We start from the raw sequence: 18,979 nt of genomic DNA on the forward strand, positions 1-18,979 counted from the left end.
CCGGCCGCGGCTCCCCCTGCCGGAGCCCCGCGGAACTGGCGTGTAGGGAGGAGCCGGCCCCATCACTTGGCTGTACCGATGTCGGGTCTCCTCCTGGCTTGGCTTGTCTGGGGTCTTCGTTTCCAGCCCTGTCCCTTTTCCAAAGGCAGGGTTGCTTTCCTTTTTTTTTTCTTCTTCTTCGTGTCTGTGTATAGGAGATGGGGAGAGAGAGACATTGAAGGGGGGAAAAAGAATAGGGAAAGAGATGGAAGGGGGAAGAAATGGGGAGAGATGGAAAGGGGGAGGAAGAGGTGGGGAGAAAGAGAGTAGATACAAATATATATTTTATGCATACATAGAAATGATGTATGGGCAACCCCCACTTAGCGCCCTATATGGTTCCTGAAAATCCCAGCATTAAGCGGAACCAAAAGTAGTTGACAACCCAAGATGGTGACCATGATTGTTTTTAATAACCCAAGATGGTGATCACGAGTGTTGTGGCAAAACTCGCTGAGCGCCAAGTGGAATCGGGTATCAATTTTAAATGAGCATTATAGTGAAATAGTGCTAAGCCAAAGAGAGTTAAGTGGGGGTTGTCTGTATATGACTATATACATTTTATATACGTATTATATAATTTTTATACCTGTATAACATGGCTAGATGTTGAAAATAACATTTTTTTTCACTGAGGGAAACAGGCACATAAGAAGCAATTCTTCTCTCGTGATCAAATGTCTGTGCTGACCCTTTAGGTACCATAGAGCATCTCTGGGACCCCCAGAACGTAAGCAGCCAAACCTGTAACCCTTTTGTGAGTGCTGCACTTGCTTGCTCAGATCTTTTGAAATCAATGGGGCTCTTCCCTGGATTGGTGGCTACTGATCAGAAGAAGGGCTGCAAGTTCATGTTCATATTGGGTCTGAGGGCATTCTCTCCAAAATAGGGATTTCACTAAGAGAGGTGCTATTAGGATTTGGATTTTGAGGGTATGGAAAAATAGTTACTGTGGGTCATGACTCTGCAGGAGCTCCCTTTTGGTTCAGGGTCAGCCCAAGCAGCTCTTTTTGGGCCTGGAGGAGCCTTTGTTTTAGACGGTTTGACTTACCATTTAAGTAGTTAAAGAGACCTCGGCTTTAGGAAGACTGTTGCATAAACAGGTTCTGCCAAAAAAAATCAGTTTCAGTTCTCTGTAGCTCACTATTGTCCTATGCTTACATGAACATATTGCATACATAGTAGGCAATGGTTGATCCTCTGGATCATTGTGTATACGTAAGAGGTCTTGTCAGATGCCTGATAAATCTGTTTGTGGCTGACAAGCCCAATTGGAGAGCCACACAGCTTGTTACAAGTTTCACAGATCCATATGTTTAAATGTGAAAGAAGAAATCAGAATGCTTTGAGGCAAGATCCTAAACTGGGAAGTGATGTACAGACGCTTTGCCCTGTCCTTGGAGGCCTGCACCAAGAGTGCCCTTCCCTCTTGAAAATCTCACACCACTGTACATGGAGGATGGAATAGCAGCTCAACCAGTGGGTGTCCTTGTCTCCTGCAGGGTCAGGGATCCGGTAGCTAGAGGGGCAGAATATGACATGGGTTGGGGGGGATTGCCAGTTGTTTTCCCCAACTCCAGAGGAGAAAAACTACTGAGGTAAATACAGGTTCAGACTGTGTTAATTTCTGAGTTGAGCCCTTGAATACAGTAGACTGTGTAGGCCAACTGCTTGCATTGAAAGGCTGAGTCATGCGGACAAGGAGGCCAGGGAGGGTTTTGGAGGAAGAGTGCAGTGTAGAGCACAGGAGCTCTGTGCCGAGGTCCTTGGACTTGAGTTGATCCCCAAGATCATGTCAAAATTTCCTCTCCGTTGGTTCCTTCCTAGAAGTCTTTCCAGGGGAGCGGACAATCTTGGTCTCTACTTTACAGGGACGTTCTTTTGTCGTAAACACACAATCAGTGATCACTGCTGAGTGCATCTACATGTGCGCTTTACTGTGGAGCTGACTAATTAGCTCCATAGTAAAATGTCTACATGTGCATCCCGATTAGGGTACAGTAAATTAATCAACTCCACCATAGAATAGTATCATCTAGGACAAGTACTATCCTACAGTGGAGTAGTTACATGTGCCAAAATGCACGTATAGATGGTGACGAGGGCTGGCTGGGGCACAAGGGTGCTACAGCACAGGGGCTGCCTGCCAGCTAGCCCCAACACTGCAGCACCCTCACGCCCCAGCCAGCCCCTCCACAACATGTTGAGCAAAGTCGGAGCAGCTCCAGACTGGCAGGCTGACCCCCCATGAAAGCCATGCCAGCCAGGGCTGTTCCACCCTGGCTCAGCATACTGCATCTCTGGGTGCACATGAAAACACTGCACCCCAGAGCATTAAACTCTGATGCATACTGCACTGGAGTTTGCTACATGCTCATTGCACATGTAGATACACCCACTGCTTTCTATACCTGTCTACCTTGTTTAAATCAGCAAGGTGGTAGACTGCTTAAGTTGCTCCTACATATGAAAATCCCAGAGAATCAGGGAAGATAGAATGATGTGAAGACATTCTTCATAATGAACCTCCCAATAATATGCAGTGCGTTATTGAGAGAGATCCATTCTCAGTGCCTCACTGCTTGTTTGGGGACATGCAACTTCACTGGCAGAAACTGTGTTCCAGCTGTAGGCTGTGACTTCCGGCTTCAGAGCTGTATTAAAGTATTTGGACCCATTGTCATGTCCCTAAGGTTGTTGGTTGTAGCCATGTTGGCCTAAGGGCATAGGCAGACAAGGTTCTTTGGGTAAATCTAATACCTTCTATTAGACAAACTAAATAGTTGGACAAATTGTTCTTTGCAAGCTTTTGGGCACAAACACCCTGTTTGTGTTCATGACGCTCCTAAAGATCTTCAGGTTGATTAGAGTCATGGGGTGTGGATTATTGAGCCATTTGTGAGCCAAAATGTAGTGGAGTAGAGAGAATTTTTGGGGAGGGAGGAAACCCTCAAAAAATGAAGAAAAGAGATGAAAGTTGTGAAAGAAATGTGAGGAGTGGAGGAGAGCTGCAGATGTTTGAGAGGGGAAAGCAGTTCTAATTGTTATCACTGAAATCCAGATATCCTTATATTACATAAATATGTACTATTAACTTTGTCCCAAGGTTGACCCCACTTTTAGATACTGAGTAGTGTATTAAAGAAAAAAAAAGTATTAGCTAGAAAACAATAAATGTTTAGCAGTCTTGATAAAAAGACAAAATATACATAAGGTGTCATTTCATACTCTTCATGCTCTCAGTGCTGTGAAGGTTATTTAGAGCTGTGTTGCATACAGTTTCCATTTCCACATGCCTGCTGGGAATGATTCTTTGATTTCCATCCCTCCGGTTTCCATTTGAGTTTAATGTTCAAATGAACCTAATATCTCAAAGAGAAACTCTCTCGCCCCCCAATCAAAATATAATGTTGACAGAGTTTATCAGTTCCATTTCCTCCTTCCTGAACTCATGAATGAATCTCTCTCAAATGATATTTAAAAACTTTTTAATTTTTTAATATTTGTTGTATAGCCTTTTTATGTTTCACTGTGTTTTTAAAAGTTGATGGTGGGTTGCATGTATCCATGGTGTAACTTTGCTGACAGTTCAGGTTTGCACCTAAAATCAATTTAACAAATTTAGTTGGATTACCTTTAATCACAATTTGTACCTTTTTTCTTATCATAAAAACACAAGTACAAAATGTGCCCTGCTTGACAGAATTTGCTCAGCAGACCCAGGAACACATGGACTATAACAACTGGATAGCATGCCCAGGGGTCTGTAATACCTAAAATGTTATTGGCAGAGCTGTAGGGTGACGAGTATGTACTGTTTGCATTCTCTCTGCCTGGCACTAGCCAATAAGCTTTTATTCAAATTCATTTTGAATAAGGACTAAATAAACTGATATCTTTTTCAGGTTTGACAGTGACTGCTGTAAAGGACTCTGGTGAATGGAATTTGGAAGCTGGAGCATTGGTGCTTGCAGATGGAGGTCTTTGCTGTATCGATGAGTTTAATAGTATCAAGGAACATGACAGAACTAGCATCCATGAAGCAATGGAGCAGCAAACCATCAGTGTAGCTAAGGCAGGGTAAGGGACATGTAAAATCACACAATGAAACAACAAAGTAGATTTCCCCTGAATCCGAAATAAGATGAAAGCTAGAGCTAATTTTGCCATGGTGATCAATTTAAATATTACACATATTATACTGTACAGTTTTTGTTTTAAAAAATACTCACCAGCTAGACTTTTCAGAATTTCAAATAATGAAGTAGACATATAGATACATAAGAACACACAACACACATGGATCCCCTACACTATTTTTGTAAAAATCTTACCTCTGTGTAGAGAAAGCACACTTTTTAAATGACTGTTGTTTGTTCATCTTTTAATAGAATTGGTCTTAGCGATAGGATGAGGAAAAACACTCCCTCCACCCCATGCACATATGACAACTACTGAATGGCAGGTAGCAAAGGAAGAGGAAAAGATTCTCAAGCTACTTACCTTTCTGTGGTTAAGGAGTGCCATGTAAGGGACTACTGGTCACTGGGGGTGCAGACAGAAGTGGAACTCCCACCTGTAACTCAGAACAACTTTTGTAAAGCATTCTGAGTTACAACCTTACTGCAGCCCAAACAGAAGTTCACTGTTGGCTCCAGGGAGAGGGGAATCTAGTTGGAGCCTACAGCCAGGCTCTCTGCCAGTGCTCGCTGTTTTCAGAATTGGAGGTGGGGGAAGACAACAGAGGGAGCTCATTCTTGGCACTCCCCAGCTGGTGCTGAAGGGTGGGGTGGGTGAATTGGAGCCCTCCCCCCCTCCATGTGGGGGGGGGCTGCAGTACACCCAGCCCACCCTGCAAAGGGGCTGAAAAACCCCTAAACTAAACTCCCTCTGCTCTCTTTCCCCCCTCCCATTCTGAAAACAGGGACAAGCTGGGAGCTCCTCTCCCACGAGTTACAAAAGACACTATGTTTTGTAACATCTTTATCTGATACCTCATGCAGTGAGGAGTCAGATTTGTATCCAATCAGCTGTTTTTGAAGCTGTTTGCAGCCATGCACTTGTGTTTGGTCACAGCTATAAATTGAATTTTATGGCCAGATCAGGCAAAAATTGTCATTTTGGTCTGCACCCTGGGCTATGAAGAGGAACTGCTGTATGTTACCTGTAGAAACTTGGATTCTTAATGTTTTGCTAAATAAACCTACTGAGCTAAAAGATCTGACTACACACAGAGGAGGGAGAGAAACTCAGGATTAGCGGAGTCCCCAGGGGGTGCAGAGGCACTGGACTCACCACTCCCTTGAGACATTCAAGGAGAGGAGGATACTTTGCACCCAATGATCTCAGTCCAGGAGATGGGCTGCTTCGGAATTGTGGCTGCATGTAAGATAGAACAACCCTGGAACTTGAAATTACCCCAGAGACTAAATGCATGACTGTCTCCAGGGTTGCAGTAACATAAAGGTGGTTTTAAGTCCCTCTTGACCCTACTCTCTCAGACTTGCATTAAAAACTTTCTTACCCAGGCCTGGAAGTTAATCAGGTAGGGTTTATAAGGGAACCCATTTATAAAGGGGAATATACATAAACTGGTTTTGCAGAGCCTGCCATATGAGGCAGTGAGTTCTTCACATATGTGGAAAATGCCATTTTTTGATGAGATATGTAAATTTGTTGAGAGTGTGCACTTTGTTATTTTTTGTAAAGATACACACACACACACACACACACACACACACACACACACACATAAAGTTATATATATCTATGCTCCTAGCCACACACCAAAAAGGAAAAACATAAACCTATTAGAATATATGCACCCACGCACCCGTACAAAGACCTGCTGGTTTCCCGATCCTCTTACAAAATATCCACCTGTGCACCCATACGCAAGTCTGCTGGTCTCTCAGAATAGACACCACTGTCCCTTCATCCCCACCCCGGTTACAGGGTTACAAAACTCAGCTCGTCTGTTGTCTGTGTCGCTGTCACTCCAACTCCCACTGGAGGAATTGCTGCTGCTGTTGCTGTTTCATAGATTTCATAGACATTAGGGCTGGAAGGGACCTCAGAAGATCATCGAGTCCAGCCCCCTGCCCAAAGGGCGGGAAGTTAGCAAGGGTCATAGGATCCCAGCAAGATAGGCATCCAAATGTCTCTTGAAGGTGTTCAAGGTAGGTTCTTGAACTACTTCCGGCGGCTGTCTATGCCAGACCTTAGGGGCTCTGACAGTAAAGAAGTTCATCCTTATGTCCAGCCTGAAACAGTCATGGAGGAGTTTGTGACCATTTGATTTTGTCATCCCTTGGGGCGCTCTGGTGACAAGGTGTTCCCCCGGATCGTGATGAGCACCCCTGATAAACTTATAGGTGGCCACCAGATCACCCCTGAGCCTGTGCATTTCCAGGCTGAAGAGTCCCATGGCTCTCAGCCTCTCATCATAAGGTCTATTTTCCTGACCTCTGATCATGCGTGTGGCTCTCCTCTGCACCCTCTCAAGCTTCTCCACATCCTTTTTGAATTGTGGAGTACTCCAGCTGCGGCCTCACCAAGGCCAAGTACAACAGGAGAATGACATCCTGGGATTTTCTTGAGAAGCATCTACTGATACAAGCCAGCGTTTTGCTTGCTTTATTAGCCGCAGCATCACATTGAAGGCTCATGTTCATCTTGTGGTCAATCATGATCCCCAAGTCCCTTTTGTCAGAAGTGCTAGCCAGTGTAACACTGCCGAGCCTATAAGCATGCTGCGGGTTTTTCCTCCCAAGGTGGAGAACCTTGCATTTCTCGGTGTTAAACACCATCAGGTTCTCATCTCCCCATTTCTTGAGCCTGTCGAGGTCAACCTGGATTGCCTTCCTGTCCTCAGGTGTGGACACTTTACTTCAAAGTTTGGTGTCATTGGTGAACTTGGCCAGTCCGCTTCTGACGCCAATGTCCACATCGTTAATGAAGATGTTGAACAATATAGGCCCAAGGACAGAGCCTTTAGGGACCCTGCTGGTCACAGCGCACCATGACAATTGACTTCTGTCAACCACCACTCTCTGGGTCCGACCACATAGCCAGTTCCCCAGCCAGCGGATTATGGAGAAGACAAGGCCACAGTTAGCCAGTTTTGCCAAGAGGTTATCATGGGATACCAGATCGAAGGCTTTTTTAAAGTCAAGATATATGATATCAATCTCTTCCTCCTTGTCCAGGTGATAGGTCACCTGGTCATAAAAGGAAATAAGACTGGTCAAGCAAGACCTACCTGCAACAGACCCATGCTGGCTATTCCTCAGGATTTTGCCCTCAGCCAGTCTGTTCAGAATGGTCTCTTTGATAATCTTTTCTAGGACCTTCCCTGGGATAGAGGTCAGACTGATGGGCCTGTAGTTTGCTGGATCCACTTTCCTCCTCTTCTTGAAGATAGGCACCACATTGGCCTTCTTCCAGTCTTTGGGCACTACACCAAAGCACCAGGAGTTCTCGAAGATCCATGCCCAGGGCTGAGCTATGATGCTCGCCAGCTCCTTGCATACCCTGGGGTGTATGCTGTCAGGGCTGGCTGATTTGAAGGTGTCCAGCCTCTCAAGGTGTTCCTTCACAAGGTCAGCATTGATGGATCGTAAGGAATCTCCCTCACCCAGGTCTTCCTGTCCCGTAATGGGCAGGGGCATCCCTTGGGGCTGGTGAAAGACCAATGCAAAGTACCCATTTAGCAAGTTGGCCTTTTCATAGGCATCAGTTGTCAGATGTCCCATCTGGTTTAGCAGGGATCCAATGTTGCCCTTGCTTTTCCTCCGGCTCCCCACATATCTAAAAAAGGACTTTTTATTGTCCTTGATATTTGTAGCCAGTTGGAGTTCCACTGCAGCGTTGGCTTTCCTGGTTTGGTCTCTACAGGTCCGGACCAGTGTGAAGTAATCCTCCTTGGAGGTGGATCCCATCCTCCATCCTTTGTAGGCCTTTCTTTTTAGATGCAGGAGGTCTGCTAGTTCCCTGGGGAGCCAAGGGGGCTGCTGTGCCCTTTTGCTGCCTTTCCTCCAAGATGGGATAGACTTTGCTTGTGCATCGAGGATCGCTCCCTTGAGGAGCAACCACTCATCCTGAACTCCCCTCTCCTTTAGGGCCTCACTGACAAGCCTTCTGAGCTTGTCAAAGTCAACTTTCCTGAAGTCGAGGACTCCTATATTGCTGACTGACTTACCAGCTTTACAGTGGATGGTGAAGGTGATCAGCTCATGGTCACTGTCACCCAGCTTCCCTTCTATCATTAGGTCGTTGATAAGGTCATCCCCCGTTGCCAGTATCAGGTCGAGCAGTGCTTTACCTCTCATTGGCCTGTAGACTTCTTGGGTCAGATAGAGGTCATCCACGCATATGAAAAACTTTGTGACCATTCATATGTGGCCGAGTGCTCTTCCCATGAGTTGTCCGGGTAATTAAAGTCTCCCATGACAGCCATGCACTGGGAGTATGCAACCTTAGCCAATTCCCTGGTGAACTCCAGGTCAAGCTCTTGATCCTGGGTAGGACGTCTGTAATAGACTCCCACCATTGTGTCCCCTGTGCCGTGTTCTCCACAGATTTTCACCCAGAGGGTCTCCAGTGCTGCTGCTGCTGTCCTTGGATCCGATCATCTCTGCATCCTCTTCACCTTCACAGTCTGCCTCCCCACTGGGGAGAGGTTGGAAAATCCTGTGCCAAGTGTCTCTGCCAGGTGGCTTTGGCTGTGTTCTCTCTGTCCTCTGCTACCGATCTCTGGTAGTAGGTCTGGAGTTCACTCAGCTCCATTTTAATACAGTCTGCCACCTCTAAGTCTGTGTGCTTGTACATCAAGAGGTTCCTGGCTTTCCACAGGGCGCTCCTGACACAGGATGCAAGCTGGTCAGAGCGGGCTGACGGGCTCCCCTGGTGTTCGGTGAAGTGCCTGTACAGCGCCGCCTCTGGTCAGCTGGCTGACCCCAGTTACCGCTTCGCAGAACAGCTTTACCATTTTCCACACCTCCTTGGCATAGACGCAGAACCAGAGGAGGTGGTCAGTCATCTCAGTGACTCCATAGCAGGTAGCCATCAGGCAGCTGGGTCTCACTGGCTCCTCTCTCTATGCCTCCAAGCCCTCATAGGCAGGACTCAATGGGATATGAGCCAGTTCAAGTCCCTGTGATCTTTGTGCAGGCCTTTGTGGCAGATGTACTCCCACACAGCCTGGCAGGCATTGCCTGGGAGCAAGTCCATGGGCAACATGATGTCTTTCAGTCTCACGTCTGGATCTTTTTGTGGTCATGGGGCCTGTGTTCTGCAAGCCATACAAGCTGTAGACCTGGTTCAGGATCTCATAGAACCATGGCGGGTCTGTGAGCCTCAGAAACTACCTTCTGCTGGATACCAGAGGACTAAGAGTTGGAAGTAGCTGCACTGAAGTGACTCTGCTGTGACTCTGCTGCGACTGCAGTGGTTGCTTTTATGACTCAATGGACTCTGGTGGCAGTAGTTCATGGCAACAACTTTCAGAAAAAAACCTTTGTATTAAGATATTTAAATACAAACGGCCAGCATGAGAACCTGGTTTCTTACCTGTCATCCAGAATTCTCTTTCACTCATTTGTCATTGCTGAATACACCACATTCTCCTTGCTGCTGATATCTGTAACCTGGAAGTCCTCTTCAGCTCCTCCCTTTGCATCTAGCACATGCCCAAATTCTGCCAGTTTTTTCTCCGTAGCATCTTTCAGGTGAAATCATTTCAGCCTGTCCACTCTTACAGAGCTTTTGTCCAGGCCCAAATCACTTCCTGTCTTGATTACTCGAAGTTCCCCTTCTTTGGAGCCCTATCTCCCCATCCTCCCTCTGTTTAACACACAATGCTGTGGCTTAAATGGCATCTTCAGAGGGAGCCTGACACTTCAGTATTTTAACTGCTGACCATCCCTTTTCCACCCACTCGTTCAAAGTACTTGTCCTTTTCTTTACTCTTCCCCTTCTACCCTCCACCCATATCAAGCCCTTTTTCTTCCGTTTTTTTTTCCTTTTTTCCTGCATCCCTGACTCTGCTATTGAAAACTGCGTTGACACCTCATTTATCTTCTTTTTTTTAATAACCAACCTAGGATGTTTTTTCCTCATTGAATGCCCTTTTTGAGCTGAACTGGAAGGCCGTTACCCTCCTTCCATTTAAATTTCTCCTCAAGGGGTATTTCTTCCCCTAAAGCCTACAAGAAATCAGCAGACTAATCCACTTATGTTATTCTGTTTATACCAGACATCATGCATTCTTCACTGTCATGTGTGGAACTTCTCTGAGTTACTACCTTATCAGTGACAGAGTTCATGCATTTTTTAACAAGAGGCTTTTGATCCTGGCTATTAATGCTGTCTACCTACCGACCTCTGTTTTGGTTTAACTTGTGCCACATTTGGGGCTTTTAGCTCAGCTCATGGAATTTTCATCACACCTACAACTACATCTGCTTTGGCCAAGGTTAAGATCACGTTCCAGTGTGGAGTGGGTGCGCTTCAGTAGCGGTAACCGCCCCTTAACAGACACTCAGCTGCCCACACTTTTGTTGCAAAAAAAGGCAGATCAGCTGTGCTGGGTTGTATCCCAGTACAGCTGATCTGCCTCATTGAGTGAAGCATGTTGCCTGTTGTCTTGCTCATGCTGCAGACAGGATAGCTGTGGGACAGCTGGTGACATAATCATCCAGGGTTTGAGGGGCCTGGTCCTAGACACCCTGGGAATTCCTGGCCAGGATTGGGCCCCTCAAACCCTGGGAGTGCCTGCCCAGCTTTCCCTGCTTACCTTGACCTGCCTCTGGAATATCTGGAGTGTGCCTCAGTAAGTAGAAAAGGCCTGACTTTACCCCTTTACTGAGGCATGCCCCAAAAATCCCAAGGCCGTGTCTAGGTAAGTGGGGAAACTCTGACTCCCTCCACTTACTAAGATGTGCCCAGGACATCCTGGAGATGCATCTCAGTAAGTTGGGAAAGTTGGTCAGGCACTCCCAGGGCTTGAGGGCTTTGACCCTACCCGGGAGTTCCCAGGGTGGGCAGGAGCAAGCCCCTCAGCCCCTGAGGCAGCTACCTGGGGTGCCAGGACAGACACAAAACAAATAGATTTCCACTGCTAAATAGTGTCACAGATTCATCGTGGCCACTATTTGTGGCATGACAAGGGGCATGGACTTCTGTTTGCTTGGCCTTCGTGCTGCCATAAAAATGTTTGCCAAATGCCAAAAATTTTATGGCAGCACAAAGGCAGCATCTGTTTCCACCCTTAATGCAGCAAACATAGCAGAGCCAGTCCTTACATTTCTGGCTTTTATGCGTACCTTCCAGACATACGTTAATTTCTGTTTCAGCTTGAAAATGGACTGAAAAGTAGCTGTAAGTGAGATGAAAACAGTCCCATTCACCTGAAGAACATACTGCGTTCAAAAGCTTGTCTAGGTCTATCACAACCCTGAAGTTGGTCCAATAAAAAGACATTACTTGGAAAAATCCTTGCTTCTTGCCTATTCAGCTTAGACACCCCGGAATGACAACTTCATCATCAGGCTTGTTAACCCCTTGATTACAGAAGGATGGAGTAAACCTGCTTTTCCCACAACCCTGAGCTACCTTCCATGCTTTTTAGGCTATTCTGCCCAGCATCCTCTTTGACAGCTTCTTACAGGCAGCAGTGGGTTTGCTGTCTGTCAGTAAAAAAAATCTTTAAAAAAATATCTGTTTAGGAGCAGAGTAAAATAAAATGAAATTCAGTATTATGCATAAGATGAGGGTACATTTCCATTCATTTCTGTATTTAATTCAATGTGGGCAATTCCAGTTGGGCACAATAACTTGCTTTGCTGCTCTTGGTGGGCAAGCTAGTGGAGGCCTGCTGCAGCTCCTTCCAGAATAGGTGGGCTAGTGCTTTCTGTCCCACAGCTCCATGCTCCAGTCTGTGAAAATGGCTGGAGAGGAAAGGAGTGCCAGGCTCCTTACCATTGGTCTTGTCTTGTGTGGGTAGGAGGAGGAAGTCAAACTAAAAAATGTCACTCTTCCAGATGACTGTTTATTAATACATCAGCCAAACACTGAAAACTATTTTCAGATTAAATGTGTTTTTTTCTCCAATGTTACCACTGTATATTTAATTTTTTGTATGAGCATTTTTAATCAGGCAGGACCATGCAATATCTCCAGTATACTTGCTAATGTAGTTCTCACCCACAGTACACTGGCAAGACTTAGGAGTGTACCATGACAATTCTTCTTACCCAGCAGGGCAGATAAGTACTTCCCAGGTTCTTTTACTATGATAGTGATTTGAACTTGCTATGGTTTGGTCCATCCTATTCTGTAAAATATGTTTCAGCTGGATCCCTTGACAAAGTTGCTTTGGTTTTGTGGACAGAACCTTTAAACACAGTTTTGTTGCAAATGTATATAAGATCTCAGTCTCTGGCTTGCAGCAGAGCTCTTGTGTAGTGTACCATAAATAAGAAAGCTAAGATTCTTGGTTCTATATTACGTTAAAGCTCTAGACAGGCAACAGTTGGCCGGGAGCTGACTGGAAATAGCTCAGTGATAACCAAATTTAGAATATTTTTTTTGCTGCCTATATTGAAAGGATTATACTGTGAGTGCTGGGACAAAAGCAACTCACTGCAACCAAAGCCAGGCACAAGGATATCATAAGTAAAGGTGAAAACAATTTATTTCACTGAAAAATATATATATAGTTACCCTCTACCAGTTTTGTTATACCACAATATGTAAAAGCACAAAATCATTGAAAATTAGGGTTGGAAGGGACCTCAGGAGGTCATCTAATCTAACCCCCTGCTCAAAGCAGGACCATCCCCAACTAAATCATTCCAGCCAGGACTTTGTCTAACAGGGTCTTAAAAACTGCTAAGGATAGAGAGAGGCACAACCTTTCTGAGTAACCTGTTCCAGTGTTTTACATCACTCTTAATAAGAATTTTTTTCCTAATACCTAACGTAAACTTCCCTTGCTACAACTTGAGACTATTACTCCTTGTTCTGTCATTTGCCACCACTGAGAACAGTCTAGCTCCATCCCTTTCTATTGAAATATTTCCGTAGAAATACCTTTTTCCATTGATTTATCTGTTCAACAAGAATCCTCAGGAAGGCAAAAATGCTTAGTTACTGTTGAGAAATTATGGGCCACATCCCCTCCGGTGGTAAATCATTATAGCTCCATGTAAGTCAAGAAAGCTGTACCAATTTGAGAACCATCTGAGAACCTAGCTCAATATATATAAAAATAACTCAGTGGAGTTTTACCCACTGCTGTCGTATAGCTGTGCACACTGTTTCCACCTAATTGTCATCCTCCAACTGAAAGATGCTCTGTATATAACATACACGTCATACATAGATATATCATGTAGTACTTTGGCATTCTTCAGAAAAAAATGTGCATGATAAAAATAAAATATGAATTAATTTACTAAAAATGATTTCATATAGCTAACTGAATTTACTAGTAATGTACATCATCTTTTTCTTTAGCTTAGTGTGCAAGCTTAATACAAGAACCACTATATTGGCAGCAACAAATCCCAAAGGCCATTATGATCCTAACGAATCAGTGTCCATCAATATAGCCCTGGGCAGTCCCCTCCTGAGCAGATTTGACTTGGTCTTAGTATTGCTAGATACAAGAAATGAAGAATGGGATCGCATAATTTCTTCCTTCATATTAGAAAATAAAGGTAAGAGAAGTCTTTGTACATATATGAAGTTTCTTCTGCATATAGACCTTTCCCAAATGTTCTGCTGCCGTATTTGGAGAGACCATTTCTGCAGCTAAAAGGGCAGTTCCAGTTCAGTACTATTTAATCCTCAATTTTTGTTGGGAATGTCATTTGTGTTGGTGGTTTGTGAGGTGTTTGCCTTTTCACTAGGAAGAATACAGAGACCACGAAACTGATTAGTTAGTATCAAGATAGGCTGTGAGCAATGTTTTCTTGTTTCTGATCATTTGTAAAAGATTTTAGTCTGGGCTGGTTAGTAGGCTAAACCTTTCTACCTTAAACCATGACGTGCAGGTTCATGACGTGTTACAGTTAGGCCCACTTCCAGCATAAAACCTGGTTGATGCGATTCAGCCAGACTTTACTTCTGGGGTATCCATGCTGCACTGTGGTCATAGTATCATAGTACTTAAAGTCAGAAGGGACCTAAACAGATCATCAGGTCCAACCCCTGCCCCGGGCAGGAACGGGTGCCAGGATCATATCACCCCAGTCAAACATCTGTCCAGCCTCCTCTTGAAGACCCCCAAGGTAGGAGAGAGCACCACCTCACTTGGGGGCTCATTCCAGAGCCTGGCAGCCCTAACTGTAAAGTAATGTCTCCTGCTGTCCAGCCTAAACCTTCTCTCTAACAATTTGTGGCCATTATTCCTAGTAACCCTGGGTGGTGCCCAGGGGAACAGAGCCTCCCCCAATTCCTGCTGGTCCCCCTTGGAGAGTTTGTAAATGGCCGCCAGATCCCCTCTCAGCCTTCTGTTGTAGAGGCTGAACAGGTTCAGGCCCTTTAGCCTCTCTTCGTAGGGTCTGCTGCCCCGTAACCATGCGAATGGCCCTCCTCTGGACCCTTTCGTTGTTAGCCACATCCCTCTTGAAGTGCAGTGCCCAGAACTGGACACAGTACTCCAACTGCGGCCTGGCCAGTGCTGCAGAGAGGGGAAGGATCACCTCCCTGGACCTGCTTGTGATGCATCTGTAGATACACGACAAGGTGCGGTTAGCTTTGTTGACTCCAGGATGAACGTGAGCGGCCAATGCGAGGAAGCCGTCAGTAATGACTCCAAGATCCCTTTCTGCCACTGTGTTGACAAGAAGGGTGTTCCCTAGCCAACAGATATGTTGCTGGTTCCTTCTCCCTAGATGCAGTACCTTGCACTTGTCTGTGTTGAATGGTCCACTACTCCCCTTTCTGCACTTGGCTATTATTGCTGTCTTCTCTTTGGGGAATAGAAAGCAGTGCGACCTAGTTCCCATTCTGGCCCTCTCCATCTATTCCAGGCACCCAGCTGACACTCCCAATTATGGTTCTGGGGAAGGTTCTGTAAATGGGGATGGAGCTCAGGGAATGCCGCTGCCCCTCTTCTGCCCAGTATACATCTGTGCAAAATGTTTTTGCAGTTTGGCAGCTAGCGATTGGCCTTAGTGTTTGTAAGGTAACCATGCGGATTTTGGAGTCCCCAGGCCTCATCTTGATTGAGGGGCTTTACACATTTGATCATGTTGATGGTTGTTAAGGAGGTTATGGCTGTGGACACATGCAGGTGCATTGTGTGGTTAAGATAATCATGTATTTTCACTTTTGTCCGTTTGTGCACTCATGCTGTTGTACTCTCTTCATTTTGTGCCCTTGAAAATTTATGCCTTGTGCAGGATCTCATGTCACGCACATCTTGTTCAGCCCAGGCTGATGGGTCTTGAGGCCTTTTTAAACTGGGGGCCTGGGCCCCAAGGTCCCATCTTTTAAGACTACACTGAATGTAGCTAGAGGAGATAAGCAGCACATAAATAGCACCTTTCATTTCAAAGGGTACCATAGTAAGCTGATAAACAGTGGGCATGTCTGCACAAGACACTTTACTGGACAGTAGAGCTAATTACTGCACCGCAAGCTTCCACATCTACACATGCAGATGCTTACCGCAGAGTAATTTGCTCTAATCACCAGTAAATTTGCTACCTGCAAATGCAGGTAGCAAATTTATTCAAGATTAGTAACTGCACAGTAGTGCATATGTAGACCCCTGACCAGGAGCAAATGTGCTCCCAGTCAGCCGAGCAGCAGAGGGCAGGAGATTGCTCCCTGCCCCGAGGAGCTGCCTGCTGCTGGGATGCAGGGACAATGTCCCCCTGCCCTGGCAGCATGGAGCTCCCAGCCCCTGCTCAACCATCATGGAGTGGGGCCTGGGAGCTTTCTAATAGTGGGGGCTGGAGAGCCTGTTCTGTGCCCAGCTCCACAATTGTGGAGCTGGACTTTCCAACCCCTGTCCTCCCCAGCTCTGCAATCACAGAGCTGGGCACTAAACAGGCTCTCCAGCCCCTGCCATGTGATCACGGAACTGAGGATGGGAATTGTCCCAATCAGGGGCAGAACCCAGCCCTGTGCCCCAGTCGGGCAATCAAAGCACGGGGCTTAGAAAGAGCTGCAGGGGTGGGGCTTCCACTGGTGAGGCAACTAGCAACAAGCCCCAGCTGGGCAGGGAATCCCCACCCAACCAGGGGCTCACTGCTAGCTGCCCCACTGGTGAATTGGGGTAGGGAGCATGAACCTGACCCTCCCCTGCAGCTCTTTCCAAATTTCCTGCCCCCAATCAGGGAGCCGGGGCCAGGAGCTTCCTGCTGCTTGGGATATTGTCCCCTCCTGGGCTCTGGTGGCAGCCCCCCAGGGGCAGGGAGCAATGTCTTCTGGCCCCATGCTCCCTGCCAGCCCCTGGGCTGGCAACCAGGGGGAGCCTCGAGCTCCCCCTGGCTGCTGCAGGGGGCTGGTGCAGAGCTAGCAGGGGCAGAAGCAAGTGGCTGCCATGAGCAGCAAATCTGCTCCCAAGAATCTGCATGTGTAGATGCCAGTCCGGGTCAGTTTATTCTAGAATAATTACTGTAGAGTAAACTGATCCCACATTATTTTCATGTGTAGATGTACCCAATGAACTTGATCTTTTGAAATTAATGTAAGCTTTGCCATAGCTCTTTAGTAAGAGTGAGATTGGGCTGAAACACAGGGACATTACAAAACCGGGTTAAACAACTGGAAAAACAGGTGGGTAGAACATAATAAACCCCATTGGACTTCAGCCAAATCCTAGACAGACTAAGACATTGGCACTACTTTTATGCCCCAAAATGTAATGAAATATCTTTTTCCGTTGAATTATCTGTTCAACAGGAATCCAGTGAAGGCAATCTGTGTGTGTTACTTTTGAAGTTACTAACTGGGCACCTTTTCTTCAGGATATCCAAGCAGATCAGATAAACTCTGGAGCATGGAAAAGATGAAAACCTACTTCTGCCTTATAAAGAGTCTACAGCCTAAATTGTCTGATGAGAGCAACTTGATTCTAATGCGTTATTACCAGATGCAGCGGCAAAGTGACAGCAGAAATGCTGCCCGAACTACCATTCGCTTATTAGAGAGTTTGATACGCTTAGCAGAAGGTGAGGTGTTGGCAATGTTTCTTTTTCATCCTGATGGTTAACATATAAAAATAAAACAGAAAATGGACACTTAAGAAGTGCAGTTATAGCCCATGAACTGAGTAACAACTTTTCATCTCAGCTAAGAATGAATGAACCCTGTAGATTTTTGGCTTTTTAAGCTACGTGTTTTGTGTGCTTTTCATCTTTAGCACTACAACGCTAGTTTGAATGTTGTTATTTTCACATACTCTCCACCCTGCAAAACACTTAAACCATTGCAAGAAGTGAAGCTAGAGGGGGGAAGGGCTCTTTAAGTTATATATCTGTATTAAAGCACATTTAATGTGTGCAGTCTTGCAGTCCCGTTCAGACTGAGGGATTATTTATTGATTAAGGGGTCAAGAAAAAACTATAGATTTGGCCTTTAATGTCCTATAATTTTACCAAAAATGCTAGTTCTTTTAATTAGTTTTAAGTCCCAAGAATTTGGTTCACATGTAATAAATGCAACAGAAATTTACTGTAAAATCAAAATTTTAGTTTGTATAATTACAGAATCACAAAATCATAAAAAATTATGGTTGGAAAAGACCTCAGGAGGTCATCTAGTCCAACCCCCTGCTCAAAACAAACCCATCCCAAACTATAGCATCCCAGCCACAGCTTTGTCTGGAATGGCTTTGTAATGGTGGCATAGGAAAAGGAAGTGGGAGAAGAAGAAAGTTAATATGGGAAAATGTTGAAGCATTATTAAGGTTGTGACAAACCAAACAAAGGAAGGAAATGCAAAGTGTAGATTACACCTTAAGTCAAATCTTTTCTACAAAGATAAGTTAATTGTTAGTGAAGGGGGAGGGGGTTGGCACTTGTGTCACTATCAGTCCATAAAGACACAGGTGAATGTTTTATATCACTCTTATTGCCATGGTATCTGAACACAGTTCAATAGTTAAATGTAGCACTGTGCTTTTTTTGTTCAAATTTATTCAAACTGTCTTTGAATCTTTAAGCCAGAAGGCAGACCACCCATCTTACTAAAAGAATGAGGTGCCTCTGCAGACATTACTGACACTGAAATCAGAGAGGAATACCTTAAATTCAGTCTATAAACAGGTGTTCGCAGAATTAGAGGCTAAATTAATTTTCCTCTTACAAATACAAAAAAAACCTTTTTGGTAACATTTGCTTTCTATTTCCATTGATTTTGTCAGCTCATGCTCGGCTGATGTTCAGGGACACTGTGACTTTAGAAGATGCTATAACAGTAGTCTCAGTGATGGAATCATCTATGCAGGTAAGTGTTCTTATAAAATTAATAGTGTTGTAATTGTATCTATTTAAGAAAAGTATTAGGAATATATGAATACTATCCATCTAGGGGACAAGCTGTTTTTATATTCAAACCATGAAATAGATTTTATAGATTTCATAGACATTAGGGCTGGAAGGGACCTCAGAAGATCATCGAGTCTAGCCCCCGCCCAAAGGGCAGGAAGTCAGCTGGGGTCATAGGATCCCAGCAAGATAAGCATCCAATTTGCTCTTGAAGGTGTTCAATGTAGGTGCTTGAACCACCTCTGATGGCAGGCTGTTCCAGACCTTGGGGGCTCGGACAATAAAGAAATTCTTACTTAACGTCTAGCCTGAAATGGTCTCGCAGTAGTTTATGACCGTTCGACCTCATCATCCCTTGGGGCGCTCTGGTGAACAAACGTTCCCCCAGATCTTGGTGGTCACCCCTGATAAACTTATAGGTGGCCATCAGATCA

At 45.2% G+C, this 18,979-nt stretch overlaps 1 protein-coding gene across 2 annotated transcripts in view; it reads left to right on the forward strand.

Moving 5' to 3' along the window:
- Positions 1–18,979, forward strand: part of MCM9 (minichromosome maintenance 9 homologous recombination repair factor) — an 89,313-nt gene that overhangs the window by 57,571 nt on the left and 12,763 nt on the right. For both annotated transcript variants that reach the window (XM_019520040.1, XM_019520039.1), the window contains 4 exons: positions 3,945–4,119; positions 13,558–13,760; positions 17,025–17,228; positions 18,422–18,504. In XM_019520040.1, the coding sequence (XP_019375585.1) occupies positions 3,945–4,119; positions 13,558–13,760; positions 17,025–17,228; positions 18,422–18,504 (665 nt within the window). The remainder of the gene's footprint in view (positions 1–3,944; positions 4,120–13,557; positions 13,761–17,024; positions 17,229–18,421; positions 18,505–18,979) is intronic.

This window comes from Gavialis gangeticus, unplaced genomic scaffold (assembly GCF_001723915.1).
Source record: "Gavialis gangeticus isolate Ggan-Ray unplaced genomic scaffold, GavGan_comp1, whole genome shotgun sequence".
Taxonomy (NCBI): Eukaryota; Metazoa; Chordata; order Crocodylia; family Gavialidae; genus Gavialis; species Gavialis gangeticus.